Source organism: Gymnoscopelus braueri (assembly GCF_963280865.1).
Source record: "Gymnoscopelus braueri genome assembly, chromosome: 15".
In the NCBI taxonomy this organism is placed as follows: Eukaryota; Metazoa; Chordata; class Actinopteri; order Myctophiformes; family Myctophidae; genus Gymnoscopelus; species Gymnoscopelus braueri.
Genome location: NC_137620.1, coordinates 7940843 through 7959673, shown reverse-complemented (window position 1 = coordinate 7959673; position 18831 = coordinate 7940843). Strand labels below are relative to the sequence as shown.

At 41.2% G+C, this 18831-nt stretch overlaps 1 protein-coding gene across 1 annotated transcript in view; it reads right to left on the bottom strand.

Moving 5' to 3' along the window:
* The window catches only part of LOC308101330 (uncharacterized protein), a gene marked incomplete at its 5' end in the record, with an annotated part of 82011 nt that extends 64998 nt beyond the window's left edge, over positions 1-17013 (bottom strand). Inside the window, 2 exons of the mRNA XM_080450754.1 lie at positions 15367-15456; positions 16866-17013. Of these exons, the coding sequence (XP_080306880.1) occupies positions 15367-15456; positions 16866-17013 (238 nt within the window). The remainder of the gene's footprint in view (positions 1-15366; positions 15457-16865) is intronic.
* Positions 17014-18831: the final 1818 nt, after the last annotated feature.

Genomic DNA, 18831 nt, shown 5'->3' with positions numbered 1-18831 from the left:
TGGTACTGCAATGTTGAGGAGAGCTAGAACAGCACAAAGCAATCCAAAACTGACTCCAGCCCGGCTGCACCGTCTTATGTCTGGAGGACGCACACACACACACACACACACACACACACACACACACACACACACACACACACACACACACACACACACACACACACACACACACACACACACACACACACACACACACACACACACACACAGTGAAGGATTGAGTGAGATCTGTTAAAATCTTTGGTTCTCATTTTAAAAAAGTATTTTGTGAAAGTATTATTCTTAATTTAGTAACATCTCTCACCAGGCTGTGATATCATCTGTGGATCTTTCTCCTGAGCTGTAGGATCTTCATTCATTACATCGTCTAGCTTTTGGAGCTCATAATGTCCACGTGCACCCATTTCTACATGTATGACTTTAATTCTTCTTGCAGGTAGTTGACATGTTCCCCCTCTTCCGAACACACTGAACAAGTGTGGTCCTTCTTTTATTCATGTGCCTCTCTTCCTCTTTTATTTTGGTTTGTTCCACCCTCACGTTTAAAAAATGCTTTGTTGCAAAAACCTAATGAAAAGTGTGATCGTGCGAGATCAGTCTGTGACTGGAAAACGTATTTGTCTCATCAGCAACAACTTCAGCTGATAGTGAACTGAGAAAAAGAAGGAACTGAAATCTCAACCTGGATCAAGTGCTGTATCAAGTGCTGTGACCATCAATATTTTAAAAGTAATCTTTGCATCCTTATTTGATGTGCAAAACACAGTTTATCTTACCTTTATTATTCATATTACACTATTGAAATATTAGGGTTGTTGTTGTTTTTAAATACAACTATTGACTTATTTTAATTAGCAGCCTTTAATAATCAGTAGTAATTATTTTCACTGTCTGGTGGTAGAATACTTTATAGCAGGGGTCTTCAGCGTTGTTCAGGCCAAGGACCAAGGCCAAGGAGAGAGAGATGATGCAGGGACCCCCACAACATATTGTATTGGATGATTATGTTGCAGATTAAACCTTTTCATAGATTTCATAGATAGCTTTCATAGATAGCACTATCATCAGTGTTGAATTCATGTTAATGTGTATTTTCAGACCGTTAACCACTTAAACCCTCAATACTTATTAAACTTGTACTTGATATTCTCTTTCCCCCCTACACCAAACCTCTTTGCCGAAAATAGCCAATATACAAGCTCATAATGCATCGCAGCGTGAGGCGTTGTGAGCTTGTAGATCTGCTATTTTCGGCTAATTTTCCCCTCAGAAAAGGAATTCTAGGGTTCAAGTGGTTAATGTAGAAAAAAAAGTTCCTATCACACAAACATTTGGTGGCCCACCTGTAATAACTCTGAGGACCCCTAGGGGTCCCGGACCCCCTGTTGTAGAACCCTGCTTTATAGAATAGATTGCTTTATTGGCAACAATCAAAAGCACAGTATCAACAACCAAAAGTGCCAAATTGGTTTAAACACAAAAAAAAGCCGAAGCTTGTCTCCATTGTGGTCCATTATAAAACATACAACACCCAACAGACTACAGTATTCAAACAACAAAACGGCTGGTGCTAGATCTCACCAGCCTTGGACAACGGTATCCTGTGCCTGAAAAGGTTGTTCACCCCTGACCTTGAACATGAGTTCTAAAAGATTCTTGTCTTGGGACCCAAATGATAAATCTATGTGTCTTCCTGGATTCCAACCTCACAAAAATAACGAATCGCCATAACATCAATTAAGACAAATAAGCTTTTCTTGTTTGTCTTGAAACTGAAATGACATTTATTATGTATCGAAATGCATTAGTTTTCACACACACACACACACACACACACACACACACACACACACACACACACACACACACACACACACACACACACACACACACACACACACACACACACACACACACACACACACACAGCAGAAGCATTTCTGTGATATTGACCCCAACTTCCTCTTCCAGTGTGAGAACAGACAGTGTCTCTTGAAGGTTTCTTGCTCAGGGAAAAACCTCTTGTCTTTCCTGATGCTGAGGTTGGATGCTTTGTTTGGAGGTTTCGGTTTAACCACTTGAACCCTAGTGTCCCTATTCTGGTGAGAGTATTATATGAAAATAGCAGATCGACAAGCTAGAGTGTAAACATCAGGGGCCTAGTATAGAGCCCTGCGGGGACTCCGGTCAACAATGTACAGTGTTTAAGTTTTTAAGACCCCCTTTTGAAGACCCCTGCTTTATAGAACAGATGACTCTATTGGCAACAATCAAAAGCGCAGTATCAACAACCAAAGGCGCCAAATTGGTAAACACAAAAAAAGCCGAAGCTTGTTTCCATTGTGGTCCATTATAAAACATAAAACACCCAACAGACTACAGTATTCAAACCACCAAACGGCTGGTGCTAGATCTCACCAGCCTTGGAAAATGGTTAGGTAGAACCTGTGCCTGAAAAGGTGGTTCACCCCTGACCTAGGCTAGAACTGTTTTAGAAGAGTTCTAAAACATTCTTGTCTTGGGACCCAAAAGCTAAATCTGGTGTCTTCCTGGATTCCAACCTCACAAAAATAATGTTTTTTTAATAACATCTCAATTAGTCAGTTATCAATTAATACAAATAACCCTGTCTTGTTTGTCTTGAACTGAAATGTGCATATGCATCGAAATGCATGCGCACACACACACACACACACACACACACACACACACACACACACACACACACACACACACACACACACACACACACACACACACACACACACACACACACACACACACACACACACACACACACACACACACACACACACACACACACACACACACACACACACACACACACACACACACACACACACACACACACAGAGAGAGCAGCAGCAGCAGCTATAAAACAGTTCCTGAAAATCGGACATTGACCCTGAATTATCTCTCTTTCTCACACACCAAGGTTATTATAGTTAACGAAAACGAACAAAATAACGAAAACTAAACTGAACTAAATAAAAACTATAATAATAATAAAAAAATCACACCCTGTGTGAAGTGGGCGGTGTCTTGCTAGCTAATCACAATACTGAATGGAGTCAACCAATCATGTACAAAAAAGAAATACATTTATTGAAACACTCTTTATGATGGAAGAAACCATAACTTTAAAAAAACAAATGTATGTTTTTTTTTAAGTTATGGTTTCTTATATAGGGCTATGCCCATGTGTCATGTGACACTGGCCAATCACAGTCCTGAATAGACTGTGATTGGCCAATCACGGTGCAGGGTAGGGCGGGGTACATTTTTGTACATTTTTGTACATTTTTGGAGGATTTGTTGTACAAATATCCAAACCTCACTTATAGGGGCGGTTTCACCGCCCAAAAAACGATAACTAACTGAAACTGTATTTGTGTGTTTACAAAACTAACTAAAAAGAACTGAAATTATATTCAAAATGCCCTTCGTTTTAGCTTTTCTCTATATTTATCAGCCTTTTGGATTAATTCGATTCATTTCCCCTACCAGTTTTACGGCAGTTGCGGGCACTGTACAGCACCATGTGCGGTCCTCTGACGGGTAACCGGAAGACTAGCCCCAAAACACGCTCGCCCCCCATTTTTTTCGCTGACCAGCGGTTCTTGTATTCTTGTATTTGTTTTACTGAGGATAAGGTTAGGAATAAGGTTAGGTTTAGGCACAGTTTACTGAATTTTCGGAATACCAGGTGAATATTACCGTATTTGCCCCGGGGCGAGCTTTTTGGTATTCCTCTCACTACGCTTGTTGTTTACATTCTGCACCGTGCGCAGCACTGACGTTACTTTGGCATAATGGCGACGCCGCATAATGGCGGCACTTATTGGAATACGACAGCGAGGTTGGCATTAAGGGTGCTGCATTGAACTGGTTTGAGTCCTATCTGTCTGACAGATTTCAATTTGTAAACGTTAACGATACACCCTCATTACGCGAAAAGGTTAAATACGGAGTCCCACAAGGCTCTGTACTTGGACCAATACTATTTACTCTATATATGCTTCCTTTAGGTGAGATAATTAGGAAACACTCTATAAATTTCCACTGTTATGCAGATGATACACAATTATATCTATCGATGAAGCCAGATGAAACAGATCAACTGGCTAAACTTCAAGCATGTCTTATAGACATCAAGAGTTGTATTGTACTTGGCCCTAAGCACCTCAGAGATAAATTAGCCGATAAGAGTTTTACCCTAGATGGTATTACCTTGACCTCCAGGGCCACTGCAAAGAATCTGGGAGTCACGTTTGACCAAGATATGTCCTTTCAGTCCCACATAAAACAAATTTCAAGAAATGCCTTTTTTCACCTGCGTAATATTGCAAAAGTTAGGCACATTCTGTCCCAAAATGATGCAGAAAAACTTGTTCACGCATTTGTTACTTCTAGGCTGGACTATTGCAACGCTTTATTATCAGGCTGCCCAAGTAAGTCCCTAAATAGCCTGCAGCTAGTCCAAAATGCCGCTGCGCGCATACTGACAGGAACCAGAAGAAGAGATCATATCACTCCTTCATTGGCCTCTTTGCACTGGCTCCCGGTTAAATACAGAATAGAGTTTAAAGTTCTCCTCCTCACATACAAGGCTCTCAATGGACAGGCACCAGTATATCTCAAAGAACTCATCGAGCCCTATAAACCAGCCAGAACACCATTGCGTCCACAGTATGAAAAAATGCTTACGGCTCCAGGAAACCCCCAAAAAATTAGAACAGGAGGCAGAGCATTTAAGTTTCAGGCACCTCAGCTGTGGAACCTTCTCCCAGTCTCAGTCCGTGAAGCAGACACACTCTGTATATGTAAGACTAGACTAAAAACCTTTCTCTATGATAAAGCCTATAGCCGAAGTGTATAGACTCAGTCACCCTATAGTCATCCTCTCCCCCCCCCTTTTCCTCTCTCCTCTCGTCCTCTCTTTTCTCGTCCTCCCTTTGGTTGTGTGGGTTTGTGTCCCATTGGTACAATCGTAATTAACCCTATACGGATTCACGCTCTAGTAAGGCCTGCCACTAATTCTACAACCGGGGACCCGCTCCCCGGAGTTTCTTTTATTTCCCACGTCGCAGGTCCATGGACCCCCAGCTGCGGCTCAATACTGTGACTGCGGACCGGGCCTCTCCATGGAGCACGACCGTGGATTTCTACTACATTACACTATACCACTACACTATACTGTATATTATCTTAACATTCTTTTATTATACCATTATATACTGCACACTATTGCTGTACTATATTATATTATCATATACTATCTTACACTATTATATTTGCTACTATTGTTATTGTTACTACTTGCACTGTATCTCTTTCTGTCTCTCCTCTGTCTGTCTGTCTCTCCCTCTCTCTCTCTTCTTTCCCCCGACACGGTCGAGGCAGAAGGCCGCCACCCTAGAGCCTAGGGTCTGCCTGACGTTTCTTCCAGTTAAGAGGGAGTTTTTCGTTGCCACTGTCGCAAAATTGCTTGCTCAGGGTGGGATGTCGGGTCTCTTCTCTACATGTAAAGTGTCTTGAGACAACTTGTTGTGATTTGACACTTTAATAAAATTGAATGAATTGAATTGAATTGAAAGACAATAGCAAGTGCCTGGTGGAAACGGGAGATACAATATGTGGAGCACGATCCTCAAGATTAACAAGACATTTTTTCTTGACTGAAAGTACACCCATCTCTCTCTCTCACCCACACACACTCACACACACGCACACTCACGCACGCACGCACCAACACACACCCATTTATAGAAATTAATTTGTTATACATGCACGCACGCATGCACTCACGCACGCACGCACGCACGCACGCACGCACGCACGCACGCACGCACGCACGCACGCACGCACGCACGCACGCACGCACGCACGCACGCACGCACGCACGCACGCACGCACGCACGCACGACAGCCAAAGGCAGGAATGTTTGGTCCTGTCTGTCCGTCTGTGTGTCCATGTGTCCGTGTCAGTGTGTGTGTCTGTGAACAATAGTTTGAACGAATGCCATGAAACTTTGCACGCAATCAGCCTCATGATGGTATTCAACACCATTGGTGAAAAGCAAAACAAAATACATTGATGACATGAAGAATTTTATATATATAAATCTATATACAGTAAATGAAACTGCAAGTGCTGTCATCAGCATTTTAGAAGTCCTAAACTTTCTTTAGAATTGATCTGGCCTTTATTATTAATTTTAAACATTTTACTGATTCTTTGTTCACAGTACTTTAATTAGAAGTGTATAATAAGAAATCAAAGTCATGGTGGTTTTCAGTGTCTGGTGAAGGTAGATCTTCCCTGTAAGTAGATCTTGTGCCTGAAAACACTGACCTAGAGATTTTTCAGCTGGGGACCCTGGATCCCAAAAGCTAAATCTGGTGTCTCCCTGGAATCCAAACATACGTAATGAATTGTCATAACATCTTATTAGTGTACTATCAATAATGACAAATAGGCCTAATTGACATTTCCATAATTATGTATAGAAGTGCATTCATTAAACACAGTCACATACACAGGTGCGCACGCATGCACACGGTGAGTATTTTTCTCAAAAATAATGTTATTATCATTGCTGGCTTGTAATGGAGTTGGTACAACTGAGGTTCTGGAGGTTGGACCAAGGAGAAGACAACCAAACACAACTCTAACCAGCCACTGGCAACTCCACCCCGTGCCACCCCGGGCCACCCCGTGCCAACCACTCACCTATCTCCAATCAAGCTGACAACTCCTCCCCTGCCAATCACTGGGGTATTGAAACCCAACTTTAAAAATTAGCGGTGTGCATAGTTTCCAGTAACCCTCCCTCCCTCCCTTTTCTTTTATACCTCTATTCTCCATGTTCCAGGCGGGGTCCCGCAACCTACCTCAGCACAGTTTCAAGCCTTGGACCCCCAAGCCAAAGTATCTGGGTACACGACCCCACCGGAACCTCCCTCCTTGGCCACACCCCCTCCTAATCACACCTGCCATCCCACGTCCAGTGCTCATGACCATATAAGCCGCACACTCCATAATTACTTGTAGCGATGACCTTAGATGAGCCTGCCTGCACTCACCTCCATGCCCTTGGCCATTTAAGCCGCACACTCCAACCTTTTTCTGTGTTCCTATAAGAAGAAGTACAACTGTGAGGTGCTTTTTACTTACCAAGAAGTTACTGTGTTTTTGGGCGGTGAAACCGCCCCTATATGTGAGGTTTGGACATTGCACCCCCCAACCCTACGCTGTGATTGGCCAATCACAGTCTATTCAGGACTGTGATTGGCTAGTGAAACATGACACATGTGCATAGCCCTATAAATAGGACTATGCACTTAAAAAAAACACATTTATGTTTTTTTTAAAGTTAGGGGTGTACAATGGTTGGTCCACGATATTACTTTTCTTTAAGTGAACTTCCATCACTGTGATGACCACTGTGACCACACCGCCCACTTCACACTGGGTGTGATTTTTTCTATTTTTTTGTCCTTTCTCTTTATCACTTTCTTTTTTCTTTTTTCTTTTCAGGGGGGGGGGGGGGGGTCAAATAATGTAATTTGATGATAGGTCTGAATGTGAACCCCAACCAATCATATCAGGGGAGAGGTGCAGTGCAACAGGAATGACCCAGGCAGCATATCTTGGTCCAGGTGTGTATGTTTAGTACTAGAGTATTGCTACTGTTAAAACACAGCTAATGAGACGATATGAGACAACATTATTGCGAATGAGTTTGGGAAGAGACATTAAGAGACAAAAGCCATACGATACGAGCTAGGCTGAAGTATCAACTAATAACATGACTGTCTTTTTTCATAAAGATGGCTGTTAAAGCTAAGACGGACACTTCACCTCCTATCGTGTGTGTGTGTGTGTGTGTGTGTGTGTGTGTGTGTGTGTGTGTGGGTGTGGGTGTGGGTGTGTGGGTGGGCGTGCGTGTGCGTGTGCGTGTGCGTGTGCGTGTGTCTGTGTGAGTGAGTGACACTGACTTAATATTACCAATTAATGGGCCATTTTCAGCACTAAAAGTGAGTGGTTTTATTTTTAAAGAATATAAAATATTGCACTTAATAGAAAGGTATCATATGGCCTTGTTGAAAATATTCAATCTTAACATTAGTTGTTCTTAAGGGGGAGGGGGGGGGCAAAGATGGGCAGCAGCAGACCTGGTACCATGGGAGACATTTCTCACAATCTTCTCTCTTAAAGGGAACTTTGAAAGACCCTTTCTGTGAAACCACAGATCATTTCACATGACGTTTCCAGCCAACAGGGAACCAAGAAAAAGCAGAAAGAAACTGTCATCAGCATTTTAGAAGTCCTTCGGAATTTATCTTGCCTTTATTATTGAGGTTTCAAGGCCAATCAGGCTCGAAGCCTCTTTGAAACTGCCCCGTTGCTTCCACCGTTTTTTCAGTTACGCTTTTTACGAAACTCGGCAATATGGTAGAGGGCTATGCCAAACGGCGAAGACCCGAAACTCACAACCATTGGCCAAAGGGTGGCGCTGTAGCAATCAATTGAAAAATGGCAACTTTGAACAGGTACAACTCATGCCCTGTTTGACCTACAGCCATGAAACTTCGATACACATTTTTGAGCAATCTGCACGAAACTTTTTACACATGAACTTTGGACCAATATCTAAAATCCCACTTCAAGAGAATTTTGTAAGTAGCTTTTAAGAGCCAATGAATATTGCAGTTTTATGAAAATTAGTCGTCTGCCCCTAACACGTACATGCAGACTCACATTTGTTTGAAACTTTGCAATAATGTAGAGGGTCATTCCAAGTATCACTGAAACCAATCTTACTCCAATTGGTCAAAGGGGGGCGCTATAGCAATTTTTTGAAACTGCAAACTTTAAACAGGCAAAAGTCATGCCTCGTTTGGCCGACAGCCGTGAAACTTGCTTACACATGTGCCTTGACTCATGAGGAACACATCTATCACTTTGACCAGTAAGCTCAGCCCTTAGATTTTACGCCATATTGAGCAGTTTGAAAAACATTTAAACCCAGGATTTCTGAGCAATTTGCGTGAAACCGTGTCATCATTGTGAACTCCTTTTTCACCAGTTCTGATCTGTTGGTCCAATGGCTGATCGCTTAATCATCTGCCTTGAAACCACAGGGTCGCCGGTTCAAATCCCACATCATGCAGACTTCATCTCAATTGCATTGCACACAACATGACTGTTAAATGAAACGCTTATTTGAGAGTAGTTATTTTCAATATAAGACGTACTTCATTCCCCCTTTTGCATTGTTTTGTTGGATTCTCCTTTTTCATTGACTAAGGCTGTGGATTGAATAGCTTGATCAGTAAAGTGCTAGCCTCATCTTCTGAAGGTCCCCGGTTCAAACCCCACTCATTACAGTTTACATTTAAATTGCATTGTACAAAACATGACCCTGTTAATTCAGACATGTGCAATTTTTTAAAAATAACATGAAATGCTTTTTTGAGAGTAGTTGTTTTTTATGTATGACATACTTTCTTGTGAAAATAGCCGATCTACAATCTCACAACTTTTCAGATAGCAACGCGTTGTGAGCTTGTAGATCGACTATTTTCACTAGTTTCCATTCCGAGGAGACAAAACAAAACGTTATTGGTAAATGTTTTGTGAACCAGTGATCTAGAGTAGTTAGCGAAACAGAGGCTTGGTTCATAACGGACGGAAAAACCTATAGATATCAACAGACACCATCAGTGAGGCTATATCTCTAGCTCAATGAGAAGAGAGGCAGCCTGAGAATCCATAGGTTGCTGGTTCGATCCCTGTCCCCAACAATGCGTTGATTATCATTTGGAATTCTTAGTTTTACAAATAGTGTTTCTTGAGGTTAGGTCGTTGTTTTACTGAGGTTAAAGGGATACTTCACTTTCACATAAAATAAACATTAAAAAAATATATTTAAAAAAAATTAAAGAAGTTATGGCAAAATAAAGGCCCCCTCACACATTAGTAGGACACTCTAATGCGTGAGGGGGCCGTGATTTTTTCATTACTTTTTTCATTTATTTTTAATATATTTTTTAAATGTTTATTTTATGTGAAAGTGAAGTATCCCTTTAAGGTTATTGAGGGTGGGTGTAGAAAAGAGTCATCTAGTCAGCAACCTTCCCCCTATTCCCATGGATTGGATCCACCCCTCTCACCTGCTCTCACTCATCACCAATCACACCTGTCTTCACTCAAAACTCATTAGTGGCCTGGTGGCTTTTTCTTTGAAATAATGTGTAGTTTTTCAAATATTTAACTTTAAGCGCCCGATGCCACGTTATTGGCCATGGCCATTTAAAGGGTAGCAACATTAACAAACACATGAGTCTATACCTGTAACAATGCTCTATACACCAGGGAACTAAATTACTCATATGCTGTGTTGCTTTTGCCAGGATTCGATCCCATGACCTTGCGGTTCAGTCAAGAGCTCTTCCAACTGAGCTACCCAGACACAACAATATACATTGACATTATACTACAGATTTTTTTTTTCTCTCCGATTTAATCAAAAAAATCTAAGCTGTGTGATTTATACATTTTGAGTTAAGACCATTAATATCAACCCATGTCCCTATGCACTCTAGCAATCAGTGCACCTGATGAGACCTAGCCTGTCAGTCATTGGCTCCTCAATGGCGCTGAAAAGTAAGTATTTACATTTACTCAAGTACCAATACAAGTGATTACAATGCACAGTACAATTTTGAGGTACTTTTACTTTTCATTTGTGTTACTCTACTACAATTACAGCATAATATGACAGCTTTAGTTACTTGTCACTTTGGTTCAAACTTGGTTCAAACCCCAATTTAACCAGTCCAAATATAATTTACTGAACAAACATCATGACTTTGTTAATTAATGCATGTTCACTTTTTAAAGACAAGATGAAATGGCATTTTGACAGTATTTGTTTGTCAATTTGCTGACATATGTTCTTGTAGAAGAGTCATCCTAGTGTGCAACACTCCCCTACCACCTCACCTGCTGTCACGCCCCCTCAATCCATAATCACACCTGCCCTCACTCACTCCTCATTAGTCTCTCTCTCTCTCTCTCTCTCTCTCTCTCTCTCTCTCTCTCTCTCTCTCTCTCTCTCTCTCTCCCTCTCTCTCTAACTCTCTCTCTCTCTCTCTCTCTCTCTCTGCCTCACTGCCTCTCTCTCACACTCTCTCTCTCTCTCCCTCTCTCTCTCTCTCTGCCTCTATCTCTCTGCCTCTCTCTCTTTAGTGACATCACAAAGCCATACCCTCCCCCTCATTATCATAACACAACAGGTGTGGGCATGAGGAGGAGGAGGGACTAGGACAGGTGGGTGGTGCTAAGGTGGTGGAGGAGGTGCTAAGGTGAGAACCAGGTATACTTAATGAACTGGAGGCGTGTCCACATAAAACATAATTTTAACCATTTCTGTACACTTTTTTTTGTTGAAAAAAATCCTTACATAATAATAATACCTTATGATCAGGTTTTAGGGTTGAAAAATATCATGGCACCCCATCTTTAAGAGGAAAATCTTAACCAAAAAATAAAAATAGCATTTAATGTATTGAATTATATACTTTATTAACAGTTTGCAAATAGTAGGCTACAGTGGTATGATTTTACAATGATGCTAAAAGGATAACACAAAAATCCCTAAGGGCTTGTTTTCATTGTGGTCCTGTAGCAGATCTACAACCTCACAACACATTATGATGAGCTTGTAGATCTGCTATTTTCCAATAGCCAAAGTATAAAATAGGGCTTAAGTGGTTATGTAAAGCACATAATCAATCAATAAGAAAGTTAAATGGCAAATAAAATGAAATAAAATGCTTAATACTGGTGAGAAAAAGATGCAGAACTTATCACTGTTTTAAAAATACAACAAAACAAACATATTAATCTACATGAAACATGGTATTAAAATGGAACAGATGGCTGTTAGATTAATGTTATTCACATTCTAGTAGGCTCCCCTTTAACTAAATTAATGAAAATATGAATATAAGTTGTAATATAATGTCTACTATACTGGGTAGAACTGCAAGGCGGACAAACCAAAGCAAACACACTGTAACCACATGTAAACACAGCCATCATGTAGCTGTGCCAACACACCAGCTAACTGATACATTGTGAACATGATGGTTTCAGCACACAACTCTTTCACAGATCCAGTATTTGATACTGGCAGAACACCGTATGTCGTTCCATCCTCTCATAAAAGATCCATTAAAATACTCAACACAGTCTGTTTCTGCATTAAGGTAAAGGCCTTGTTCAGGGTCATTGCTTTCAGCATCAGGCTCACCAGGGACCCAGTACCTGTAAAAGTAGGAACATATACTTACAATACTTTTACAAGGATGGTGTTTCACTCTAAATCCTTCGATTTTGTAAACATATTTTTTACACCCAGTGCCAATTGTCTATGTAATCCTGGGCACTACCTTCCCTCTGCCAACCTAGGGAGGCCAGGGCCGAGCTCATGCCTCCTTCAATACATGAGAGCCAACTGACCTTATCACCTGACAGGGAGGAGTTTCCCCGGTAGGACGTAGCGTGGAAGGAACACGTTATTCCAACCAGTTCCTTTCACCTCCATCTGGCGCCCCGGCTGACCAGGGGGAGGCAGTATAGTACATTTAAAGTAGTTTTTAACTGCCTATTCAAAAACGTTCTAAACTATGGTTTAAACATGGTTTGCACGTCTGATTGTGTGCACACTTTGTGTTCTGCTAGGAGTGTGATGTTGGATGAGACAACTAACTAGATAGGCTACTAGAAAACAGTGCAGTGACATGCTGCGTAAAGTTTATACTATATCACACATACGTCTGTCATTAAATTAAATCACCAAATCACGCGTTGTGAGCTTGATCGGCAATGACACCATCATTACACTTTATGGATTCACTTACTATATTAATATAATAAGTATTATATGACGGGTGACAACAATGGCAAGACGTGGAAGATAAAACGTTGACTTGTTTGCAATCAGCGTCCAACTAACACGTTATGGATTATAATAACCTACTTTCAATATAGGCTACCTTTTTATGCAGAAATCCTCCCAGTGTCCGATGACATAACAAGGAGGAGAGAGTCGGGTATAGGAAAGAACACCTCCCCATAGCATTTAAACAGCGTCTTCAAGCAGATGATGTTATCTGACAGATCAAACTCATAACTAAAACATTGGGGTCTTTATGGCCAAAAATGTGCAGCCCCTTGCAGTCATATGGGACGCAGGATTTCAGCATAATGATTCAAGTCAACCTGTCGCCTCGCCAAGTTTCAGCAACACAGTAAACAAGTTAAACAACAATTCATTTTAACCATGAATGTGACATTCTCAAGTAAACACACGCTTCTCATTTTTCTCATTTTTTGAAACATTATGGCTTTGAAATATTAGAATCTAAATGATGGCGGTAGTTAGCGCAAAGGCTAATTGCAAAAGAATAAGGATTTATTGATAGCCTAAATACCCAAAACGTGGACTCACAAAGTATTGAACCATCCCTCCCTTTGCAGGCAGTCGTTTAAATAAATACATTAATAGTTATATTAATCTTTTTTGTTTGTTTTTTTCACACATTTTGCCCGGTTTTTCACACATTTCACAATGCCTGGAAAATTTAGAACAGCGGTGTATCGGAGCGCCGGGCGAGAAGTGAACGTGCGCCTGTGCGCGTCTGACGCCTCCGGTGTGGGGGGCGTAATAATGGACAAATGTTTGTACCTTTGACTGAAATAAACTCAAAATAATGATGATAGTTCCAAATGTTGAAAGTATTCCTGTATGTGTCTACTATGCATGCCTGAATGATTGAATCATTTATTAACAAAGGTTATGTTAAAAGGATAACATACATATTCCATTGTGGTCCATTGTACTCAATTCATCACAACCCCTTTTCGGATGCACCAAAACAGGTTGTAGCCCCGGTCACCACGAAGGGTTAATCCGGCCCTGGTAACGCAAGGTCAGTAATGTAATAATATTAAAATTACAGTACTCGTTACTGGGGAAAGTAATAATATTACAATAATATATTACTATGTAATGTTTTAGTGCCCACACTGCTCATGATATATCAGTGTCCCTTTGAGAACCACTGCTCTAGATATTAGATGCACATTAACTGGATAGTGAGGGAGACACAGATGTCACATTTAATACCATTTATTAGAATGAAGGTAAAATGAAGATGATAAGTCTTACGTTGGTGTGGTCAGTGGCGTTCCATCTACCCACTGGAATAATCCTTCTCTGTCTCTGTCGGTCAAACCCAGATGCACTCTCTTGTTGACAAGTTCAACAAAGTCCTGGAAAGAAAAACTGATGGTTACTGATGTACAAACTGTACAATAGATGTGTGTCTTCACTAAGTGGAATAGGATACAACGCACAGACGTGTGTGTGCGAGCATGCATGAAGCCATGCATGCAAACATGCACACACACATACAAGCATGTACGCATGCATGCAAGCACATACACACGCATGCCTGCGTGTGCGCACACACACATGCACGCACACGCACACACACACACACACACACACACACACACACACACACACACACACACACACACACACACACACACACACACACACACACACACACACATACACACACTACCTGTTTTTCTTTGCTCTTTATGACAATCAGGTCAGACTGTCTGTCTCTACACCACTGTCTGCTCTCCTCCCAGGTTTTCTTCTCAGTAGAGATGTAATAACAACGTCTGTCAAATCTAAACCATCCCGGTGATTCTGACAAAAAATAAATAAAGTTATTCCTGTTTTTTATTTTTCAAATTAATGACAAATGATGAACAACATGATATACCAATGAATAAAAAACAGTGATGTTTCACTGACCACAGAGTCTCCTCTTCAGGTCATCTCTCTCTTCAGTCAGGTTGTTGTTCTTGATTCGTAATCGGTCTCGCTCTTTAGTCACAAGGTCATACTTGGTCTCTAACTTGTCATACCTGGTATCTAACTTGTCATACCAGGTCTCTAACTTGTCATTCTTGCTCTGTAACTGTTCAGTCAAGTTGTTTGACTGCTCTAAACTGCTCAGTAGTTGTTGTCTCTTCACCATGTTGGACTGATCTGTAAAATGAGAGATCCACTATTTAAAAACACCTACATTTTGAAAATAACAATAATGTCCAACCTCAAATGCTGCTACAGCTTATGTTGCTGCTATACTAAACCAATTCCTACGAGTCTACAACTAATAATATGTTTTATGAGGTATCATACAGTGCATACATTGTAATAAAATGCATTGTTATGATACTTAACTTACAGAGATTTAGAGGGACAGCAATGTTGAGGAGAGTTAGAACAGCACAAAGCAATCCTACACCGACTGCAACCCGCTTGTACCGTCTTATGTCTGGAGGACACACACACGCGCACGCGCACACGCACACGCACACGCACACGCACACACACACACACACACACACACACACACACACACACACACACACACACACACACACACACACACACACACACACACACACACACACACAGGGAGTGAGATCTCTTATTACCTTAAAATCTTTGAACCTCCTCTATAAACAGTTTATTTTTGGTCATTGTCTCCGCCAGGCCGAAAGGCATGGCGAGAGAGTATGTTTGACCCCCTGTCCGTCCGTCCGTCCGTGTGTCCGTGTGTCCGTGTGTCCGTGTGTCCGTGTGTCCGTGTGTCTATCTGTCTGCGAGCGGCTAATCTGCGAAACCGTTGGCCCGGTTGCTGCGAAACTGTGCACACACACTCCCTGGATGCCAATTCAGAACCTCTGCCCCAAATCTTTTACATGGCCCTGTTATAGCGCCATCAGGAGGCCGATTTGTGCAAAATCAATTTTTTTATATTACTCCTACAGATTTTATCCAAACATCACGCAAATCAGTACACAGTATCTCTATAGTCCTGTGATCAACACGGATCTGTCTGATTTTCCATATTCCATCCTGATTGGCTAAGGTTGGCTTCCAAAGTTTGCAGGATTGGTCCATTTTGAACTAAATGCCTTAAATCATGAACGTAGTTTGCGATTTCAGTGAAATTTCACACGGACATTCCCACTAGGCCGATGAAGAAATGCCACTTAGAAATGTTCAAATCATGGTGGCGCTATAAAAGGCCAAATTGCGTTTTTAACTGTAACTGCACCGATCTGCGTGAAACTTTGCACGCATACTCCCTAGAGACCAAGGAAAAACATCTGCCCTGCATTTTTCACATTAGCCTTTTATAGCGCCACCAGGATGCCGACCTATGTAAGACACATATTTTGAGATTAAAAAAATTTCACGCAAATCGGTACACATGATCTCTATAGTCATGTGATCAAGATGGATCCGTTTGATTTTTCATATTCCATCCTGATTGGCTAACATTGACATCTAAGGTTTGCAGGAGTGGCCCGTTTTGAAGAAAATGCCGCTAATCATGAACGCAGCGTCCGATTGCGGTGCAACTTTGCACGTATTCGCACTACGTTGAAGAACAAACGCCACCCTTTTAACATTGCCCTATTATAGCGCCACCAGGAGGCCGATTTTTCTTTTTTATATTACTCGAACACATTTTGTCCAAACATCATGCAAATCAGTACACATTATCTCTATAGTCAAGTGATCAAGATGGTTCCGTCCGATTTTTTATATTCCATCCTGATTGGCAAATTCTGAACATTGCTGGCCCACAATAACCTACCTGACCTGGCGGAGACCTGTGCTCCAAGGAGCACTTTTTCTAGTTTGTACATTAGTTTTAGTAACATCTCTTACCCGCCCGCAGTATCTTCAGTAGATCTTTCTCCTTCTTGGTCGTGGTCTGAAAGTCTTCATAGGTCGTATCGTGTATCTGTTGGAGGTCAAGGGTGTCATAATGTCCTTCTTCAGCCATTTCTACTTCAATTCCTGTTGCTGTAGTCATGGTGTCAACATTATAGTTTATATGATGTTCCTCTTGGAGTGGATCTCTCTCCTGAGCTGCAGGCCTCGCATCAATATCATCATAGGTTGTATCGTCTATCTCTTGGAGTTCAATGTTGTCAGAATGTTCAGCCACAGCCATTTCTACCGTAATGGCTTGAATTGTTCTTGCAGGTATTTGATACGTTCCACCTCTTCACAACACAGTGAATACTTATCTTCACTTCCCTAAACGTATACAGTACTGTTACATTTATATCACATGTGACAGCTCACACTCTGCGTACCAATAAAAACAAACCACCTCACTCACTCTCACACACACACACACACACACACACACACACACACACACACACACACACATGCCCATACCAACTTCACATCTCCTCTGCTAGTCTCTGTGGTTTAATACCTGATCTTATCTGATCAAATTCATCTAATTCATAATCTATTTTTTCATCCTAAATATGAACCACACATGCGTAGGTTGTACCGACGGAAGCTAGTGACTGCACAGTTTTCCTGTAGCTTCACGATCTCTCTAAAGTTACACAAACACACACAACTCATTAAGAACCCACACCCAAAAGAGTTAACAAATTAAATTAAAAAATAATAAATAAAAAAGGGCAGATTGTTTGGGACTATCATGTTTTAATCAAATTCGCGTGCATGCGTGTTTGTGTCTCTCTGTGTGTGTGTGTGTGTGTGTCTCTCTGTGTGTGTGTCTCTGTGTGTGTGTGTGTGTGTGTGTCTCTCTGTGTGCGTGCGTGCGTGCGTGTGTGCGTGTGTGCGTGCGTGGGTGCGTGCGTGCCACTGACATGTACTGTACATGGTTACTTCCTTCAGCTGTAATACAGTGAAACACCAACCACTTGCACATGCCATCTCTGCATGTGGGTATAATTGTAAAACAATTGCTGTGATATTTGGTAGCTATATAAAAATATTGTTATGTGTCTGACATTATTTGCAGTCATTTTATGTGTAAAAGATGATGTCACCTACAGTATATTCATAATAACTGGTAGTCTTGTTTCTAGCTCATACAGACCATTCTAATCATGATCTGCATTGCATTTTGACTGATATATTTAGATTTTGACATGATCTGAGTCTTTTTGGTTCCATTTCATACACTCTCAGAGTTAAATTAACACTGAGGATTTGGTTGATTAACCCTGCTGAACAGATACCCTGACCAACCTGTAGGAGTCGCTATAGTGCAGAGACAGAGATCACCCTGACCCCCAGGCAGGATTCAAGGAACATTTACACTGACCCTTGACCTGCAGGCCCAGGGACCCATGAGTTCAGGGCCCCCCTAAGCCAGGACCTCTGCATGAAGTTGCTGTTAATATCTATGCCAAGCGGAAGGCATGGGGAAGATTATGTTGATTATGTTGTTGTTTTTTTCAATGTAATTTTAATAAATTTATAATGATTTCCGCCTCCTGGCCTCAGCGGCCTGTCTGCTTGGTGAAGACAATGAGAGATGTGTCTTTTACAGTATAGGTCAACAGTTAGTTACTGTGTACCTGTATACTGTATATAGTGCTGTAAAGTAACAAAGTAGCCTACTGTACATGTATACTCAAGTACTGTACTGTATGGAATTTTTACTTTACTGGAGTTTTTTCAATTTGAATTACTTTTACTTTATACTCCACTACATCTCAGAGGCAAATATTGTACTTTTTACACCACTACAATTATTTGAAAACTTCAGTTACTAGTTAGGCTACTCTGTAGATGTGTATTATTATTACAAAACATGCATTAACCGCTTCATCCTGATACATATATACTGGCTATT